We start from the raw sequence: 22,431 nt of genomic DNA on the forward strand, positions 1-22,431 counted from the left end.
TTCAGGTTTCAGTGTCAGCTTGTCCTTGTCATTGAATTTGTGAGATTTCTTAGCATTGAATGATCAAAAAAATGACAATCACTACTATTAGGTAATCGCTCCATCATTCTGCCACATTTTTGATTTCACACTGATGGTTATAAATGACACCAAGAAACTTATCTAAAATATATTCTACAGCATAAAAACTAGGTATTTGGCTGCAAATTGAATGGATTCAGCACCTTCTTTGCTAACTTGGTTTATTTACTTATTTATTTATTTATTTTAACTTAGTTTTTTAAACTTTGCGTTTGTGAAATAATTTTGAATTTACAATACAAGCAACAGAAATAGTACACAGATCTCTTGGGTACCCCGTGCCTTGATTCCCCGATTGTTAACATTTCTGACCCATCTGAGACATGATGCTCTGCTGTCCCCCAGTACTTCAGGGTTTCCTTAGTACAAGGATACTCTCCTGAAGGGCCACAGGGCAGCCATCAAAGTCAGGAAATTAACCTTGATCCAGTGCTACGGTCTAGACTATAGGCCCCATTCAAATTTCGCCAGTTATCCCTACAATGCCCTTTATGTCCAAAATCCAGTCCATCATCACATATTGTATTTAGTTGTGGTGTCTTTAGTCCTTCAATCTGGATCAGTTCCTCATCTTCCCTTCTCTTTTATGACCTTGATCTTTTTTAAAAAAATGTAAGCCAGTAACCTTATAGGATGTCCCTCAGTTTGGGTTTGATGGTATCGCCTCCAGATTGATGCATGTTTGTAGGCATACCACTGAAAGGATGCTGTGCTCAGTGCCTGATCACAGAAGCCACACAGTGTTAATTTGCCCTGTTACCAGTTAGGGAAACTTCCATGTCTTGGATAAGATTGGATCTTCCAGGTTTCTACACTCCAAAGTTAATGAATATATTGCATTTATAAATCAATGTGTAACTTATAAGTACTCTGTGGGAAAGTACTTTGAGGCTATGTAAATACAGTTGATTCCTGTTATTTGTGGTACTTTTGTTCTATAAAGTCATGGTAAACAGTGAGTTAGTGAATGCTGAAGCATTGCTCTGGGGGAAATCCAGGGTTAAATTCCCATCACAACATAATCATCAACCAATCAATACATAACCTTGTGTTTCTGTTCAAAGACACTGTATTTAATATATATTGTTGATTCATTAACATTGAACCCACAGCCAACAGTAGTGTGACTCATGCCTGAAGGAAGTTTACCTAACACGTGTATTAGATATTTTCCCAAGGAGCTGTGATTCCTTTTAATGGAAAATGGTGTTTAGGAACCAAGAACTGGGTGCTAGGTGGGCTCGATGCTACCAGGGTGTCATTATTTCTAAGCCTTGTTAGTAGACAGGAAATGTGTGTATGCACACACACACAACACACAGACAGACACACAACACACAGACATACACATACATCTATGTCTTATCTATCTATCAATCTATCATCTATCTATCTATCTATCTATCTATCTATCTATCTATCTATCATCTATCTACCTATCATCTATCTATCTATCTATCTATCTATCTATCTATCTATCTATCTATCTATCATCTTCTATCTATCTATCTATCATCTATCATCTATCTATCTATCTATCTATCTATCTATCTATCTATCTATCTATCTATCCATCCATCTATCTACTTACCTATCACCTATCTTTCTGAACCATGAATTCATACCATTGTCTCCAGTTCCAATCTGATATTTAACTGTCCCTTTTCCATATTGCAACTCCGCTCTCTGGCAGTTAGAAAACTGACTCCCATTATTCTCAATGTATTTACTTATTTATTCACTCTCCCTGTAGGTAAACAAACAACCAGCCCCATCAGCCAAAGGCATAGTCCTGAAGACATGAGCCTGCACTCCTGCAGGGCATGTAGTTTGAAAGTTTAGCTTCAACAAAAAGGGAGGAGGAAGCTGGAAGAAAAAAAGAAGCTAACTTAAAGTTGTTGAAAGTCTGAACTTTCACTAAATTCTTCTTAAATAACAGTAGGGTTTTTTTTCTAAATAAAAGAAGAGAAACATCACATGTATTTTTAGTTAGCTTTGAAATTAGAAGGCTATTTTACCATACTAAATGGGTATACAAGAAAAACCAGTAACCAATATCTTTTAAAATATTCATGTCATACATATGTTTATCTTCTTGGATTTACAATTTTATTTTGTATTTTTCCCAGATGTTTTAGATTCAACACATCAGCTTTTAATTTACCAGCTAACTTAATTTGAATCTTTAAGTGTTGATAGGAAATCTTCTTAACTTTCCAATTTTTAATTTTGGATATGACATTTTGATTTGCAGTGTTTACAAGAGAATACTGGGTAATTTTATGAAGTTCTTTGAGTATATTTTTTCTGGTGTGTTTATCCATGTTAAAAAATAAAGTATGCCTCTTAATTTTTCTTCTAAAATATTTATTTAAGCTATAAACAATTAAATTGTGATATAGAACATTAAAGTTAGTTTACACTTTAAAGTGATTATAGCAAATGGTCTTGACTTCCTAAGTCTTAAACTCTGGTGAATAGGCTATGAATTATAGCTTCAATAACAGCTGTTGCTTAATTTTTATGAAATGATTTTATTATGTTGTAGCATAAGGAGAGAGCTGTTCTGCTAACTGAGAGACTGTGCATGTCAAAAGCAATGCAGCTTACCTTTTCCATAAAGATATGTAAAGATAACACACATGTGAATTAATTCACATCACAAACATGCAAAGAATACAAAAGTATACACACAAGAATCTTTTTTTATTTCTCTTTCCCAATCTTACCCCCATTCACAGAATTTCTTGGTGTTATATATATTAAAAGTATAATTCAACCATATGGAAATACATTATTTTGGTTTGTTTGATTTTTACCTAAATATTATATCTATATTTACACACACATGTGTACGTATACTTCTGCAGCAGCTCGCTCTATTCATTAATAAAAGTATTTCTTGGAGTTCCTTTTATGCTCGTACACCAACCTCCATTTCATTTTTAACTACTGCATGGTATTTCACTACATGGCTGTGACACAGTTTATGTAAACGTTTCCCATTGATGGACATTTAGTTTTTTGCCCTAAATTTTTGCTCTTATAAACAGTGCTGCAATGAAAATGCACGTACATCTTGACGTATACATATGGCAAGTTCCGTGAAATAAATGCCTAGATTCTAAAATGAGGCTTTCCCCTCTTCCTTAAGAGGCAGCTGGACAGGTAGTGAGTCCCCACCTCTGAGCTGTCCGTCTCCTTTGGAGATCATTTGTGTTTGCTCCCCAATCCAGAGTCCCTGAGTGTCTGACCTGGTGCCCTTATCCCTTATGCCCTTTTAGCTGTATTATTTCCTGTTTCGTAATGAGGCTGGAAGAACAGATGTCCGATATCACGTACCAGTGCCTGCGCTGTGGGCGTCTGCCATGTCGGGCTAGAGAGCCGGCATCCTAGAAGTGTATTTACTCAGGGAAGTGTTAGTTGGGTGAGGCGGAAACTAAATTTAGGACTATTGCAGGTACTTTGCACATTTAGTAGATTTCAGGGTCTTAAGAAAGAATACCATGGTTTCAATCAATAAAAAATGCAAATCATTTATTTAGGCAGTTTTTGAAACAGGAGTTGTAGGTTGGGGTTATCTTGCAAGGATATTTGTGTATGGGTATGTTTGTAGATTCTTTATGAAATGTCCTTATCCTAGTTGAAAAATTAAAAAAAAACCCAAATCTATTTAATAAAGGGGATGAGTTCTAGTCAGTCAGGTTTTCCTATATTGCTGAATGGCTATTTCCAGTTCATTTCAAAAGCAATTCAATTTTCTTTTCTTTTCCATCCCTTGTTTATAACATTCATTTGTCATTTTTGTCATTTTGTAGACCTACCAAGAGCAGCTGTCAGGATCTTAAGCAACATGACATTCCTTTTTGTGAGTTTGTCGTACACAGCTGAGAGTGCCATTGTAACTGCTTTCATTACCTTCATTCCCAAGTTCATCGAGTCACAGTTTGGTATTCCAGCTTCCAATGCCAGCATCTACACTGGTAAGGCACTGCCGGTAGAACTCCTTGAAACCATGATCATTTTTGACCACTAAACTAAAATGCAATGAGTGAAGAGAAAGTTCGTTGTAACATCAAAGTGTTAAATTCAAGTTCACAAACAGCAACCTTCCCCCCTCAGATTTTAGGAGGAGGAAGTCTTTGAATGTTTTCTCTTTGATTCAGATTTTACTGATGTGTAACATTTTTGCCAACAGTGTTTTGGAAAAGGGAGAATTTTGCATATTTGTGTTTTTATGGTTCTCAGTTCAAAAGAAAGAAATAGGCAAACAAATCTGAATAAATCTTTTTATGGGTTGACATGAGTCTGAAAGTTAAATTTAAACGAATTGATGATGTGAAATATAGATCAGTTTAATGGATTTTCCCTTCATAAATGTGAACAGCTTTTAATTGTATTACTGGAGGTGCTTGAAGTTAGAAAGGCAGTCTATGAATTTTGTTTTAGGTGATGTTTTATGTCTGAGAAAACTTTTTTAGAAGACTTTGGGACATAGACTCATAATATTAGTGCTCAAATCTTTTTTTTCTTAGTAAATTGGGTGCTCAGAAATGTGGGAATATGAATTCTCAGATATTGGGATCTTCAGGGTGTTATATAATATTTTGGGTGTTTCCTTAGTGATTTCAAAGATGATAAAATGACTATATGTACCTTAGGCTCAATTTATTAATAAAGTATATTTAAGCAGTTTAAGTGGAGAATTACAAGAACTTTTCCAATGGCCTTGGTTCCTACTTTCTCTTCCACGTCCACATTTAAACCCAGTAAGCTTGGATTATCTGAAAAGTAGCAGACAAAATGATGTTATTGTATTGACAGAAACAGAAGTTGACTTGAACTATCTGGGTAATCATTTTTGCTCTCTATTTCACTTTGCCTATAAAAAGACATACATAGTGGGTTGTGGGCCCACAATAGCAAATCTTTTTGTAAAGCGTATACTGTTGTGGACATAGTAATTGTCACCTATAGATGTGTTTTTTTTCTGTTGGTTTTAAATAATATATGTGTTCCTTATATTAAGGTAAAATTTACAGATTACATTATAATTTGGTTGTCAGAAATTGTGAACATCCCATTTCTTGTTTAATTCTTACCCTAACCTTTACTGAGCAACAATTCTCGGACAGGGAAGCCACGAGTTGTCTTGTAACTAGATCTGAAGCCGCATAAGTGTCAAATGGAATCTCAGCATTTCCCACACGAAGTTTCAATATTAGAGGTGTTACTGGAAAGAAGGTTCATAATCCAATAAATTTGGGGCTTGCTGAGTTAAAATATTACAGAGCTCTTTGCTGCAGGACTTTTCATAACCCTTAACATACCAATGTGCATTGTGAAACTCCCAAAGGAAGGTTCAAAGTGCAGTCTCCCCCAAATTTATTTGACCGTGAAATCTGACTTCTTTAAGGCATTCTTTCTCATGAACATTGTTCCTCAGGACACACATCCGAAACAGTGCTAGTCCAGCCTGCGTCCCTGTTCGCGCCAGACTAGGGAGCAGAGCTGTCTGGACCATCCCATTTCCCTTCAGATGCACCATTTTGACCTGAAGAGCTACTAGGCAGTGGTCCAGTGTTGAGCTGGGTAGGGATTGATGCGTATCGAATGCATATTGACCAAGGCCATCTCTTAATTACTAGTTGAGGCAGAGGCTAGAAAGATAACTCTCTGTGGACCTGGGGTCTTTGGCTGCAGTTCCACGGTGATGTGGTCAAGGCAGTGGTCACTGAGTGTGGCCTCCTTGGTGAAGAGGGTACAAGATTGAATAAAACTAAATCGCAGAATTTGTTCATCCCGTGTTCCAACATCTGGGTTAAAAAGAAGCAATATCACGCAGTGCTAATGCCATTCTGGTTTTGTCATCAGCAGGTTTTTTTTTTTTTTTTTTAAATTGCCAGTGCAGTTTATACAATGTTTGGTAGTCTTCGGTGTTTTGATAAAAGGCTTTTCATTTCCAGCTCACATACTTTTTCCTTCCTTTCCAGACAGATAGCAAATAATAACAGTCAAGAGATACTCAGATTGATTAAGAGTAGAGAGTGGCCTGTTATATTATGGTAAAATGAAACAGGGATGATACTTTTTAAAACTCATCTTGAGTTTTGGAATTTGTATCAATTGAATCCTTCTTCCTCTCTAAGCAGAGATTTGTATTTTTTAAGGACTTATTTAATTTAATTTAATCTTTTGTCTTTAAACCCATTTCTATGCATGTAAGTGACATGGAGAATTAAGAAATGTATCTGAAGATGAATTTAAAAATAGTTTAAATTTCTCCTCTGACGAAGTTTTTGAGTTAAAGTTCTTCCTTCATTTTAAAAAATTACCTTGACCCTCCATAGCCGTTTGCTCGTGTTGTGTTTTATGGTAGAGATGAAACCACACATGTATCAAAGATGGGCTTTTGCTCACTTGCCCTCTCTCATAGCCACTGAACACTGGCTCCGGGCATGGTGCTGTGCCGTGTTTGTGTGTGTGTGTGTGTGTTTGTGTGTGTGTGTGTAGGCGGCGAGGGGCAGGGGGGCGCGGGCATATAGAAGGACTCAAACCTGGACCTGAAGTTGCTTACAGATCTAAGAGGAAAGAGAGAGCTTACGAAATAAGTTTAGAAAAAGCTGTTTAAATAAATGAATAGAAGCTTTGGGCTACAGAGACTATTTTGGCTGGCGGCATGGTGGTGTTGAGTTGTGTTTCATGGGGGAAATGGCTTTTAACCAGGCTTTTAAGGAGAAGTAGAATTTGACCATTTGGAGTTTGGAGGAAAGGCATTTGCTCTCTGTGGAGAACCAGCTTGAGCAAAGGGTAAGGAGCAGGGAAGGATAAGGCTTGTTCTGGCAAAAACAAAAACAAAAGCAAAACACTTTCCTAGGACAGAAATGAGAGGGCTCTAAAGGCCAGCAGGTGGGAGGTGGGGTGGGCCTAGGTGAGATGCATGCTTTCAGGTATTGAGACGGGTGGGACCTTCAGCATCACTGGGCTCATCTCGTCATCACATTGGGGGCCCCTGGGCCCAGGGAGGAGGTGGTGACACTGACGAGTCTGTCACTGAGACACCTTCATCTCGCTGGTGTTCATATCTGTGCAACAGTGGATGTATGATCACGCTACACCCTCCCCATTCGTGGTCTTTCTGCTGACCCAGTTAGGGTCCATCCATTGACTGAAATTAAATACTGTGAAATTCATATTTTGGAAAAGCCTGAAACAGTGGGAAGAACCCTGCAGGAGGAGTTAGACGGAGCAGCTGTGAACCCTGCCCTGCTGGTCACCAACTCTGTGACTTGGGGCAGGTCACTTAACCCCCTGAACTTTGGCTTAAACTGAACTTTCTCTGTATGAGGAGGATATATCTCCCGTCTCTCTCTGTGACAGTGCTGTTGTCAGGATCAAATGAAGTAGTGAATAGTGATTTGTTCTGGAGTTCACGTAACTTCAATCGGTACAGCAATATAAATTGAAAATATAACTTATTCATCTATTATAGGAAGAGAATTATTATTTATGATGATGATGAAATCCTTGCTTCTTGAACAGGTCTGACAATGAAATCTTTCTAGTAATAGTGATGAGAATAAAATGACTGGTGATACTTATGGAGCGTTTACTAAGTAGATGATACTATCTGAGTATTTTTATATGTAAAACATCATTTAATGCATGTAACTAATGCCTACATAGTAGAGTTACAGCCATTTTCCAGATGAGAATAAAAAGATCCCACATGCCACGAGGCCAAAGAGCAAAGTAAGAATGGACTTTGTAGCCACAGGCTGTCTCTGAAGGGCGTGGCAGGACCCACTTTCTCTCTTATCTCAGGCACCAGCGACATGTGCAGGGAACACCCAGGGAGCAGAGTCCACATGGAGTCTCAGCTGGAGCTTTTTATATTTTAAAAATACTTTTTATATATTTTTATTTTTTCTGTACTTTGCTGGTCACATAGGTTCTGGCTCTGTACAGTCTCAACAGTAGAACTCTCCAAGGGGCCTTAGCAAGACCACGTACAAAACCATCATGCTCACTGGCACCAGTAAAGGATGCTGATGAGCTGGGACTGATCTCTCTCCGGTGGCCTCAGCCTGCAGTGGCTTGAAGTAGGGTTTTTTTTTTTTCCTGGCCAGAGATTGAGGTTGGGTCGTGGCAGTAAGAGCACCAAATCCCAGCCACTAGACCAGTGGTCAGTGACAAGGCCCTGATCCTTTGACTCTGCAGGAAAGAATTCCACAAAGATGGAATGTAGGGAAGCAAGTAAAATGTTTATTAGGAGAAAAAAAAAAAACAGTAGAGTACTCGTGGATAGACACACGGGTTGACTCAGAGAGAGTCTCGGCCTCGTGGCAGTTTGAATCACTTATGTGGGGCATTTCTTCTGGGTTTCCTTTGGCCAATCATGCTGATTTGTCTGGTTCAGAGTCCGTACTTGGTGTATCTCAGGATCCTCTCATGTGTGCGCGCACATCTCTCAGCCAAGGTGGTTTCCACCGAAGAGGCCTATGGGTAGACTTAGCATCACTTACTGTGGGGTGGCGCCCCTCTTTTTGACCTCCAGGGAGCCTTTCTGCGCACGTGTAGTCGAGGAGGTCTTCTTCTTTTTTTTTTAATATAAGTTTATTTATTTATTTAATTTATTTTTTGGCTACGTTGGGTCTTCGTTGCTGCACACGGGCTTTCTCTAGTTGCTGTGAGCGGGGGCTACTCTTCCTTGTGGTACGCGGGCTCATTGTAGTGGATTCTCTTGTTGTGGAGCACAGGCTCTAGGTGCGTGGGCTTCAATAGTTGTGGCTCACGGGCTCTAGGGCACAGGCTCAATAGTTGTGGCGCACAGGCTTAGTTGCTCCGTGGCATGTGGAATCTTCCCAGAGCAGGGCTCGAACCTGTGTCCCCTGCATTGACAGGCGGATTCTTAACCACTGCGCCACCTAGGAAGTCCTGAGGAGGTCTTCTTGATTTCGAGAATGAGGAATATGTGGTCTCTTATCTTCTCTCTGGGCGGGGCCGCCCCCTCTCTCAATTGTCCTGCTATTCTTGTCTAGGAGTATTGGTCCACAGGGAATGAAGTCAAATTGCTTTCCTGGGGGTGGGGGGATCATCTATGTCCTGCCTCAGGAGAAACCATCCCCAAACTCCCTGGATCCATGGGCACAAAGCTACAATATTAATGTGTTCACACCTCGACCTGCACATATACACCAATTCTGCGGTACGGCTCAGGCTGGTCCCAGGCCTCCTGACGTTACCTCTCAGAGCTCCCCCAGGGCTGCGGTGGTACCTAAGGTGGAGAGTGTCTTTGCCCTCATGCTACTAACCCACTCTCTGGCTTTAGGCTGATCAGTATTTCTCTCTAGGTCTATTTTCTAATCTGGAAAGCAATTATTTGGACTAGAACGAACCCTATGACTTCTTCCTGCTAGAAAAATATTAGATTAAATAATTCTCCCAAGGCCACATGTACCCAGTAAACTTATTCTTACATCTCCCTGTAGAGTTACATGATTTTCTTACAAGGGAAATAGTTAATAAGCCATTCATCACTGTGGTATTTTTAGTAACGTTGCATCACCACAAACTTTGACCATGTCCAGCATCCATCCCTGTGATCTCTTTTTCTTTGCTGTGGGCAGCGTGATGTAGTCCACTACATCCCAGTTCTGTCACTTAAATAAATGCATGATTTTAGCCAAGTCACTTAACCACTCTTAGTTTCTTATTTGTAAAATGTGAATGATCCTTTCCTAGGGCTACTGACAAAAATTAAATGCGACAATATCTTAAAACATTTGGTATATAGTCATAGGTACTCAATACAGATTGGTTTCCCCCTTTTCATTTTGTAAGATTGTGTTAAATTTAAATCCCCATTAAAGAGTTTTGTTAGGTTTTCTGATTTAAAACAAACTTTGCATGAGTCTAATTTAGAGTGGTAATTCAAAGGCATTTTGTTAAAGCTCACCTGTCAAGAGAAGTAATATATTCAAATGAAATTGTAAGGAGCCAGGGACTTCCCTGGTGGTCCAGTGGCTAAGACTCCATACTCCCAATGCAGGGGGCCTGGGTTCGATCCCTGGTCAGGGAACCAGATCCCACACGCAGCAACGAAGATCCTTTGTGCTACAACTAAGATCCGAGCAGCCAAAAAAAGTGATAAATAACTATTAAAAAGAACTTGTAAGGATCAGCTATTTTATTTATTTATTTAATTTACATATTTTAAATTAACCACATTAACTTGCAGCTTCTTTTTTTATTTTATTTTATTTATTTATTTATTTATTTTTGGCTGCGTTGGGTCTTCGTTGCTGCCCGTGGGCTTCCTCTAGTTTCGGAGAGTGGGGACTGTTCTTTGTTGTGGAGCACCGGCTCGAGGCATGTGGGCTCAGTAGTTGTGGCTCATGGGCTTAGTTGAGGAGCAACTATTTTAGTCCTGATTATAGGAGTAAAGTGGCAGCAACCTTCCGGGGCAGCAGGCAGACAGGTGTTGGGCTGGAAAGTTCAAAACATAATGCCTCATGAATCAATCTGTCTCTGTCTCTGTCTCTCTCCCTCTGTGTCTCTCTCTTTGAATTGCTCTAAATCAATTTAGCAAATGACCAGCCTCCTGTTTGGCCAGTTCTCCAAAAACCATTATTTATTTTGTGATTCTTTCTCTTTATTTACCAATTATCAGAGTAAAAAATTTTGTTCTAGCAAATTTGAATAGTGACCAGTAAATTTAAAAAATATGATAAACACATGACTGTTTAAATGTTTGATATACTTTACTATACTGCAATCATTATTCTTTTTGATGCTCCAATTGTTCAGTCTTTGGCCACTGGGAGCCCCTTCAAGTTAGCATCTGTAACATTTGAAACCACCTCGGTAGTTTTTATGGTTTTCTGCCCTAGACCTGGTATCAGTCACACTTCTCCAAGGAATCCTGGTTCCTTTCAGAGGAAAATGATCTTTGGAGATCACTATCTGGGCACTGGGATTGCTCATTTCTACAAGATTGTCATTGTTTCTAGGCCTTTTTTTTTTTAATAAAAAGAGGAAAACAAATCATGAAGTTATACTGATATTTCCACTTCAAATGTAAGATTACAGGTTATTATTTAACTTCTTTGATATTGTCTCTTTTTGCTCTAATACTGAAAATCTTTCTTCTATTAGGATAATTACTTTATCCAAGTGTGTGTGGGTGTGTGTGTGTGTAATGGTTTCAAACCAACTACCAGTATTACTACTAACTATGAAATATGAAATGCAGTTTTAGACATCTTTCTGGTTCTTTCTGTCCATAGGCTCTCTCTTAGGGATTTGCAAAATATTGTGACCTAAAGTAATTTGAAATAGTTCTTTTCTGTTTGGTTATGCCCGCAACCTGATATGCTGTGGAGATTATTTTCTTTAATTTGTTTTCACTTTTTAAGGATTACTTTATTTTTCTAAGTTAAACTTATTTTTTAAAATTATGTAAATCATTTATGTGATTTGAAAGTCAAAGCCATAAAACAAAGGACACTCAGCAAAGCCTTGCTTCCATCCTGGTTTGCTCCAATTCTCTCTCTTCCTTTACGGGTAGCATTTTATTAGTTCATCTGTCTTTTGTTTCTTTCTGAATATGTAAGTAAATATGAGTATTGTGTATGCAATAAATAAATATACATCAGTATTTTATAGTAGTATTTCCCCCTCTCTTACCCCAAAGTTGGCATACTCTGCATTCTGTCCTGCACCGTAGCAGCATCAGAGACCTTGCTCCTGTTTTTTACAGCCACACAGTTCTCTGTTGTATGGACGTACCATAGTCTATTTGGTCCCCTGCTGGAGAGCATTGAGTTGTTTCTGTTCTTTTGCTATGATGACACATATAGTGACACATAAGTCTTTTCATACTGAATAACCCATTTGTGTAACATACATATTTCTTTTTAACAACTTGATTTAATTGTCCAGCTTTCAGTTTGCTTTTATCCTGGCAAAGAAGCTGATTCCAGCCAGAGGAGGGAGAGTGAGAGCTCATGACTATATGCGTTCTGTAATACTCAGTCCTTCCCTGCTACCCCTGCCAAGGTTTAGCAGATTGTTACAAAGATCAAAAGACAGAATCTTTCTGAAAACCCTTTGAAGAATCTGTATAGCTTTTGGGAATCCAAATAAACTTGGAGTCTTTCCTTCAGTATGGGCCTGTGCCATGATGGTAAAAGCCTGGGACCTTTGTTAGATCCCACTCTTGGCTGGGCACAGTGATAGAGAGGGGCTGTCTCTGCATCGTTTGCAGTCCTCACCACAATATTGCAGTGGAAGCCCTACTCTCTCCAGCATAGAGTAGATGAAACCATGTAATTGTGTATAGAGCAATTTTTGTAAGCTATATACCCAGCAGTCCAGAATACAGGTCCACAATATATAGATTGAACTGGTCCACAGAGAAGCTGCTTATATTTTAGAATTTTAATTGCACTAATTCTTCCCCCTCCAACTTTTAAAAAAATAAGTTGCTGTTATCACTTTTTTATTTATTTATATTTTTATTTATTGGCTGCATTGGGTCTTCATTACTGTACTCGGGCTTTCTCTAGTTCTGGTGAGCAGGGGCTACTCTTTGTTGTAGTGCACAGGCTTCTCAGTGCTGTAGCTTCTCTTGTTGCAGAGCACAGGCTCTAGGTGCGCAGGCTTCAGTAGTTGCAGCACATGGGCTCATTAGTTGTGGCTCACGGGCTCTAGAGTGCAGGCTCAGTACTTGTGACGCACGGGCTTAGTTGCTCCGTGGCTTGTGGGATCTTCCTGGACCAGGGCTCGAACCCATGACCCCTGCATTGGCAGGCGGATTCTTAACCACTGTACTACCAGGGAAGCCCCTCCCCTCCAACTTTTAATCTGTTAGGTAAGACATATAGTACAGGTTTGGAAGGAGGCAGATCTTGTTGAAATTCCTGCTATTTCTCTTCAACCATCCATCCATCCATTGTCCATCCATCCATCCAGCCATCCATTTTGCATCCATGCATAAGTATTTATGAAGCTTCTTCTATGGGCCTGGCACTGTGCCAGGTGCTGGAAAAACCATGACAAGAACACACAGGGATCCCATCCTCAAGGACCTTACAGTACAGTAACCCCAGTGGGCTGCCTGTGTCCTTGGACAAGTTCCTTAACCTTTATGAGAGAGGTTGTGATGATTAAATGAGGGGTTGTAGATGGTGTACTTAGCACAGTGCCTGGAAAGTAGCTTCTAGTAATAACCGCGGTACTCACTTTATGAGATATTCTCAGGGAAATGAATCTAAGGCAGAAGAGTGACGCTAGGACTTAGGACATGTGGAAACATTCATAGAAAAGATTATCGGGGAGAAATTGATTCAAAGAGTTAGAAGAGAGAAAAATGGCTAAAGGTAGTGGGAAAGTGAAAGAGAAGGCAAGAGACTTGATATTAACATGAAGTCTGAAAGATTATTTCATCTGAACTGAAGGAGGCTTGGCAATGTAATATAAATGATAAAACTGCAATTGCTTTAAGAGTGAAACACATTATATATGAAACGGATTTCAGTTGAATCAGTGTTGAGCTAGGGAAAAATCTTTATACCTCTGATTTATTTATTCTCTTTTATTTTTCAACCTTAAATAAAGTTTATTTTCCACAACTCTTAGAAAGGAGAAATACATTTTAAGTGTTTTATTTTTCACGTTTGAGCAAAGTACAGTGAAATGTCAGTTGACCAGATCTCTCAGTTAGATGAAATGTTTGTTTCACTCATCTTTGATGATTAATAGCAGAGTCCTTATGTCTGGGGTTTGTTTTCCATGTGTGCGTGCACGAGTGCGCACACACACACATACACACACACACACACACGTCACTTATAAGGGATTTTCTGGGCTCAGAGAACATTCAGATTGGTTTTCTCCGGATTTCTACATCTACATTCATTCATCACCCCTTAATGATCATTGAGGTTCAGAATGGCCCAGAGGTCCCTTGAGAGCTTTAGTTATCAAAAATGCTATATTCTATTCACAGAGCAGGATTCATTTTTGTATAAAAAGTGTTTTTTTTTAATTTTTAAAAATTATTTATTTATTTATTTATTTATTTTTTTATTGGCTGTATTGGGTCTTCATTGCTGTGCGTGGGCTTTCTCTGGTTGCGGCAAGCGGGGGCTACTGTTTGTTGTGGTGCGTGGGCTTCTCATTGCGGTGGCTTCTCTTGTTGCAGAGCATGGGCTGTAGGTGCGTGGGCGTCAGTAGTTGTGGCGCACAGGCTCTAGAGCACGGGCTCAGTAGTTGTGGCACACGGGCTTAAGTTGCTTCATGGCATGTGGGATCTTCCAGGACCAGGGCATGAACCCGTGTCCCCTGCATTGGCAGGCGGATTCTTAACCACTGTGCCATCAAGGAAGTCTCTAAAAAGTTGAATTGCAAAAGATTAGGGAGTTTTCAAAAGGACTGAAAACCCAGGGGGAAAGAATGAGGTGTCAGGAGCAAATGTAAAAGATTTCTGTTACAAAGTGCGTCACGTCCTTGAATAAATCATCATCCAGGATACACCCAAAAGATATGATGAATAACTGAATGTAAATATTAATCTCTCTGGCCTTCAGTCTCATCTTTGGAATGAGGGATTGAATTAGACAACCTTTCACCAAAGATCAACCAAAAGACATCCCACTGTCTCCCCACCCCACCCCCAACCTCACAAAATCCTCTGATTTTTGTGAGAAGCTTCTTTTTCCAGGCATTCAACTTAATCAATATCTTACCATTTTACTTTAGATATATGTAATACCTTTTCCTGGCACTTTAAATTTCTTTTATAGATACATTGATTTTCTTTTTCTTCTTTGGTGCATGTGATGGAACTGAGGTTGAATTGCCACACTTTTTGCTTTTTTTTGGAGGAATTATCAAAGAGTAAGGTAGCTTGATGATTCAATTTCTCTTTTTAAGAACTCAGGGACTTTTTACTGACCATATTTTACCTGTTTTATTGGTTCATACCCTGCTAAAGTGAGGTGATCCCTACGTACTTTGTAGTGAGTCAACATCTTATAAGAGAAAGGTGATGAAATTTGGAGTCATCAGGTTTGGGTTCAACCTCTGCCTATTTATTTGCTGCATAACCTTGGGTGAGTTAACTAATTTCTATGGTCTCAGTTTTACTAGCTGTGCAATGGTGTAATCATAGCCATTTTACAGGGCTGTTGAAGTTTTAAAAAGTTTAAAAATGACTTAAGTGTAAAGAACAACATAAAAATTAATTATTAATGAGAATGACCCTGGCTTTCATCTCTATTCATCAGATATTCTGTTCTCCATAAAAGGACAGGAGAACCAGGATTATTGTTGAAAGAGGTGAGGAAGGGAGGAAGGTAGGGACTGGAGTATAATGTTATCCATTTTGCTGATAGATAAATAAAGGTCTGGACACTAACTGAAGGATTCATGGCCTCATAGGTAGTGGCAGACTGGGGCTGGAGACAAATTGTTCTGACTCTGAGCTTATGCAACCATTTCTCATTTCCTCAGAGATGCTGTTAACTCGTAAAAATCATGTCCAGACCTAATGAATGTCTTGGCTCTTAAGGATATAGTTATTACCAGGATATAGTTATTACCACACAGACAGGAAATACCTTACTCTTTTCAACTAAATAATGAAACATATGCTTAGACATTATTAGAAGTTGAAGTAATGTCCTCTTGTAACCTGAACCTTCTCATGATGGACCACAGAAAACTTGCTTTGCTGCCAGGTTCAGCTTTCCATTGTGGCATCTTTCCATTGGTTAGAAGGTAGAACATGGGGTTATTTGCATTTGTTACTGTTAGACTAATTAGATTTCAGGCTAATGGTTAATTTTTTTTTCAAATCATCGTATTGAGGGAGTCCCTGGCAGTTTAGTGGTTAGGATCCGGCCCTTTCACTGCTGTGGATGTGGGTTCAATCCCTGGTTGGGGAACTAAGATTCCGTAAGCTGCCTGGCATGGTCAAAAAAAAAAGTCATTGTATTGAAATTTTTCTTATATTTCTATTTACAATAAAGATGAATATAATTTCTATTGGTTTTTTGATTAAAGCCGATATTTAAAAATATTATAGGTGCATACTTCTCTTACCTGTGCAAGGAACAATTTGTGTATAATTGTTTTATACAGAGTAGTTCAATATTATTTTGCCATGTCTTCCTTAAATTTGTTTCAAATATATCCTATGTAAATACCAAACCCTCTTGGAAATGCAGTTGAATTTGGTGGAATCATTCAGTAATGGAGCAGCTGTGTTAATGTTCATATCCTTTGATAAAATTTTCCAGTAGAACATCTATATTTGTGACATTACAAGTTTTTTGTTTTTTTTTTTAATATTTAATCTATTGTTCTCTATAGTATTTTTATTTTGTTGTTGTTGTTCTTATTTCAGCCTTGTTCTCAGAGATAGTCATTCATGTAATCAGTGGGTTGATAGCTGTAGTTACAAGATATATATTGACAGCAAACTGTCAGTTTATACTTAACTTTTGTTTGAACAGAGTCATTGGCATTAACTTTGCTGGGCAAAGCATTTTACACATTAACTGAAGATTTTTAGGGAGCCTGTTTAAAATAATTAAGGAAACAAATTTACAGTTGCCTCATGTTGTAGAAGCATCAGGCACATTTTTAGTGCTGACAGCTAATAGTAGATAAGTCTTTGTTTTTAAATCAGATTTGCAAGAATCTTAAGATGTCAGTAGAGTTTTGTTTTTTTTTTTGTCTGTGTTGGGTCTTTGTTCCTGCGCGAGGGCTTTCTCTAACTGTGGTGAGCAGGGGCTACTCTTCATTGTGATGCATGGGCTTCTCATTGCAGTGGCTTCTCTTGTTTCGGAGCATGGGCTCTAGGGCTTCAGTAGTTGTGGCTTGAAGGTTCAGTAGTTGTGGCGAACGGGCTTAGTTGCTCTGAGGCATGTGGGATCTTCCCGGACCAGGGATTAAACCCGTGTCCCCTGCATTGGCAGGCAGATTCTTAACCGCTGCACCACCAGGGAAGTCCATAAATTATTTGTTAATGTAAAATATCTGCCCAATGGAGAATTTTGCTCTATGGTATGCGCTCTCAGCCTGTCTTAGGGTCATAGCCTTCAAGAAGAAAGCATCGTCAGCAGGGGATGGGTAGCACTCTCTGCCACAAATCCCAAATTCTATGGTTCTATGATAACAAGCAAATAAAAAACCCAAACAAGTAATTTTATATTATCTGGGAATAATTTTGAAAATGTTAGTAAACTCTAAAACATATGCTAGCAAATACGAAAACACAATGTTCTTTCTTGCTCTAACAGGCTGAAACTTGAGTTGTACCTGTTAAATTGCCTTCTCTTTTTGTTCTGTCCACTTCCCCATCTTTAATGGTTGCTGTCAGTTCCAACCCAGTTATTTAAGATGTCAGCTACTCATCTCCAGCTTTGGGTTAAAAAACACTTCATTTGGCACGTGCCTTGCATATCCATTTTGGTGAAAAGAAAAATGTGAAAAGCCTTTGAACCTGGTGGAGCGCCCCCAGTGTAATATCTGGGCTTGAAAGTGAACCAGTGATGGTGGCACTGGGAGAGGAGCCAGTGGCTATTAGTGAGGAGGTACATTGCATCAATTGTTGCTACACTGTATTTTCTTCCTTATGCTAGTTCACATATATCATGTGGGGTGAATTTTAAAATATTTATTGCATTTTCTTATTCTTTTAACTTTTGAAGATCTATTAGAGATGCATCGGTTGGTGGGGCTTGTTATCGCATTAGGAAGGCACACAAGAACCATGTCATCTGTTTCTTTTCTATTGCTTTCTACCCAATGGCTATTTTTATAAAGTGATTAATTAATGGGTTTCTGAAACCTAAGTTCTCATAAACAGTAGGTTTAGTGTCCTTCAAAGATACTCAGACCCTTAGAGTACCAGATTGTGTTTCCATTCATAAAACGTATTTTGTGGATTTCATTACCTATGAAATTATGCATGTCATTTGAAACAAAACATCTTTAGGTAAAAAGTACAATATGTAGCATACTGGTTAAGATTTCTGTCTCAACTGTCCCTGCTTTGCCCAAAGTTTTTAGTTTTTCTGACTTAAACTATCTCATTCGGCAAGCAAGTTAGGTTAATTAATTTTTAAATTCTAGTTGTAAAATGTTCTGACCTTTAATAATCTTGGCTCTCGGTAAACTAATTTTAATGGAGAGATGAAAACAGTGTGTAATTGGTGGATCATTTGTTTTCTGTGCATGCTGCATTTCCTTTCCTCCAAGTTTTTGCTCAAAAGGCCCCTTGTCAATGAGACCTTACCCAGTATACCGCATTTAAAAATGCAACTCCTCTCCTAGAACTCCTGATTTTTCTTGCTAGGCTGAACATTTTTCTTTGCAGTGCTTATTACGTTCTAACATTCAGTACAACTTGCTTAGTTATTGGCTTATTGTTTATTGTCTCTTTTCCCCACAGTAGATTGTAAACTCAATGGGGGCAGGGTTTTCTGTTGGCTTTATTCACTATGTATCTTCAGAATCTGCAACAGAGCCAAGACATGGTTGACATTCAGTGAATGTTTTCTGATAAATTAAATATATGTTTTTAAAATTAGATACTTTTATGAGCTTTCTGAAAGTTGTACCTAACATATTTGTAAATAACACAAAAGTGAATTTTAGCTCAACTACTATTTAAATGATTGGAGATTTAAAAACAATGCAATAGGAACTTCCCTGGTGGTGCAGCGGTTAAGAATCCACCTGCCAATGCAGGGGCACAGGTTTGATCCTGGGTCCAGGAAGATCCCACATGCCATGGAGCAACTAAGCCCATGCACCACAACTGCTGAGCCTGTGGTGAGCTGGTGAGCCACAACTACTGAAGCCCACATGCTCTAGGGCCTGCCTGCTGCAACTACTGAGCCTGTGTTCTACAACTACTGGAACTTGTGCATCTAGAGCCTGTGCTCCCCAACAAAGAGTAGCCCCCACTTGCTGCAACTAGAGAAAGCCCTCGTGCAGCAACACAGCCAAATAAATAAATAAATAAATAATAAAAACAATGCAATAAAGGGCACCTACAAAAAATCCACAGCTCATATCTTAGTAGTGAAAGACTGGATGCTTTCCTTTTAAGATCAGGAACAAGACAAGGATGTCTGCTCTTGGCACTTCTATTCATCATTTCCCTGGAGATTCTAGCCAGGAAAGTTGGGCAAGAGAACGAAATAAAAGGTATTCAGATTGGAAAGAAAGATGTAAAACTATCTCTATTCACAGATTATGCAATCTTGTATAGAGGAGATCCTAAGGAGTCCACTAAAAAATTATTAGAACTAGTAAATGAGTTTAGTGAGGTTGCAAGATACAAGATTAATATGGAAATACCTTGGCAATATTGTGGGTTAGGTTCTGCAATTAAGCAAATATTGCAGTAAAGCAAGCCACACAAAATTTTTTGGTTTCTCAGTGCATTATGAAAATTATGTTTACACTGTACTAAAGTCTATTAAATGTGCAATAGGATTATGTTTAAAAAACAATACACATTCCTTAATTATTGTTGCTAAAAAATGCTAACCATCATCTGAGGCTTCAGCAAGTCATAATCTTTTTGCTGGTGGAAGGCTTGAAATGTTGCGAGAATTACCAAAATGTGATGCAGAGAGACACAAAGTGAGCAAATACTGTTGGAAAAATGGTACTGATAAACTTACTTGACTTAGGGTTGCCACAAACTTTTAATTTGTAAAAAATGAAATATCTGCAAAGCACAATAAAGCAAAGTGCAATAAAAAAGGTATGCCTGTATGCAAACATCAATTGTATTTCTTTTTTTTTAATTTTTTTTTAATTTTTTTAATTTTTTTTATTTTTTATTTTTTTGGGGGGTACACCAGGTTCAATCATCTGTTTTTATACACATATCCCCGTATTCCCTCCCTTCCTTGACTCACCCACCCTCGAGTCCCCCCCAATTGTATTTCTATACACTAGCAATGAACAAAAGTGAAATTAAGGAAATAATTGCATTTACACCAGCATGAAAGAATGAAATACTTAGAAACAGATTTAACAAAAGGTGTGCAAAACTTGTATTCTGAAACCCACAAAATATTGTTTAAAAATTAAAGAAGACAAATAAATAGAAAGACATCTCATGTTCATGAATTGGAACACAGTGTTATTAAGATGGCCATACTCCCCCCAGATAAATTCAACACAATCCTTGTCAAAAATCCATGGGGCTTCTTTGAATAAATTGACAAGCTGACCCTAAAGTTTATTTGGAAATGCAAGTAACCCAGAATAGCCAAAACAACCTTGACAAAGAACAAAGTTGGAGCACGTGGACTTCTTGTTTTCAAAACTTAATAAAAAGCAACAGTAATCATCACAGGATGATACCTACTTAAAGTAGACATAAGCATCAATGGAATAGAATTGAGAGTTCAGAAATAACCCACATATATATGGCCAACTGATTTTCAACAAGGATGTCAAGACCATTCAATGAGGAATGAATAGTCTTTTCAAAAAATGGTACTGGGTAACTGGTTAGCCACATGCAAAAGAATAAAGCTGGATCCCTACCTCACACCATATGTATAAAAAATTAACTCAAAATGGAGAAAGATCTTAATGTAAGAGCTAAAATTATAACACTCTTAGAAGTAAACACAGGCTTAAATCTTTGTGATCTTTAATTAGATAATGCAACCAAAAAATAAATAAATTGGATTTTATCAAATTAAAAAAAATTTTTTTTGGCCACACCACATGGCTTACAGAAGCCTAGTTCTCTGACAAGAGATTGAACCCAGGCCCTCAGCAGTGAAAGCACAGAGTCCTAACTGCTGGACTGCCAGGGAATTTCCAGATTTTATCAAGATTAAAAATTTTTATATGTCAAAAATTCCACCAAAAAAGTTAAAAAAGAACCCACAGAATGAGAGAAGATATTTGCAAAACATATATCTGATAAGGGACTTGTATCCCTTATATAGAATTCAGGTTCTACATGAAGAATTCTTAAAATTCAATAATAAAAAGAAAAATAAGCCAATTAAAAAATGGGCAAAGGATCTGAATTGATATTTCTCCAAAGAAGATGTACAAATGGCCACATGAACAGGTACTCAATGTTGTCAGGGAAATACAAATCAAAATCATAATGAGATATCACTTTACACCCACTTGGATATCTGTAATCAAATATTATTTGTGGAAATGACAAATGCTGGTGAAGATGTGGAGCAATTGGACCCTCACACACTGGCAGTAGGAAAGTCAAATGATGCAACTGTTTTGGAAAGCAGTTTGGCACTTCCTCAAGTATAGAATTACTATATGATCCAGAAATTCCATTTCTAGGCATGTATCCAAGAGAAATGAAAACATATGTCCACATGAAAACTTGCACATGAATGCTCATAGCAACATTATTCAGAGTAGCCAAAAATAGAAATAACTCAAATGTCCATCAACTTATGAATGGATAAATCAAATGTCGTCTATTAGTACAATGGATTACTGTTTGGCCATAAGTAGGAATGAAGTACTGACATGTGCTACAGCGTGGGTGCGGGTTGAAAACGTTATGCTAAGTGGTAGAAGCCAACCAGACATATTTTATGACTCCATTTATATGAAATGTCTAGAATAGGCAAATCTATAGAGACAGAAGGTAAATTAGTGGTTGTCTAGGGCTGAAGGAGGGGTGTGGGAGGAAATGTGATAGCTAATGGGTACAGGGTCTCTATCTGTGTTCATGAAAATGTTCTAAAAATGATTGTGGTGATGGTTGCATATCTCAGTGAATCTACTAAAAAACGTTGAATGGTATACTTATTTAAGTAGGTGAGTTGTACGGTATGTGAATTGTAGCTCAATGAAGCTGTCAATAAAAAAAGAAAGAAGAATAAACAGAGCATTTAGATTAGTGAGTTGACGATTTTTTTTTTATTGGTGGATAGTTACTTTACAATGTTGTGTTAGTTTCTGCTGTACAGCAAAGTGAATCAGCTATACGTATATATATATCCCCTCTTTTTTGGACTTCCTTCCCATTTAGGTCACCACGATGATCTTTATTATGGCTGCTCTGGTCCTCATTCATTTGGCAGAATTAGTATGATTTTTAAAAATATTTACTTATTTATATGGTTGCACCCAGTCTTAGTTGTGCCAGGCGGGCTCCTTAGTGGTTGGCATGAGAACGCCTAGTTGTGGCATGCATGTGGGATCTAGTTTCCTGATCAGGGATCGAACCTGGTCCCCCTGCATTGGGAGCGTGGAGTCTTAACCACTGCAGCACCAATGAAGTCTCTTAATATGATTTTTAATGAGCCAAATTTTCAC

The 22,431-nt window shown here is 38.3% G+C and overlaps 1 protein-coding gene across 3 annotated transcripts in view; it reads left to right on the top strand.

The window, feature by feature from the left end:
• SLCO5A1 (solute carrier organic anion transporter family member 5A1) overlaps nucleotides 1–22,431 on the top strand; it is a 140,660-nt gene that overhangs the window by 79,229 nt on the left and 39,000 nt on the right. For 2 of the 3 annotated variants that reach the window (XM_057736284.1, XM_057736286.1), the window contains exon 4: nucleotides 3,900–4,064. The exons of the other annotated variant lie outside the window; for it this stretch is intronic. In XM_057736284.1, the coding sequence (XP_057592267.1) occupies nucleotides 3,900–4,064 (165 nt within the window). The remainder of the gene's footprint in view (nucleotides 1–3,899; nucleotides 4,065–22,431) is intronic. 3 annotated transcript variants of the gene reach the window in all.

The sequence above is a fragment of the Hippopotamus amphibius genome, chromosome 5 (genome assembly GCF_030028045.1).
Source record: "Hippopotamus amphibius kiboko isolate mHipAmp2 chromosome 5, mHipAmp2.hap2, whole genome shotgun sequence".
NCBI classification, from domain to species: Eukaryota; Metazoa; Chordata; class Mammalia; order Artiodactyla; family Hippopotamidae; genus Hippopotamus; species Hippopotamus amphibius.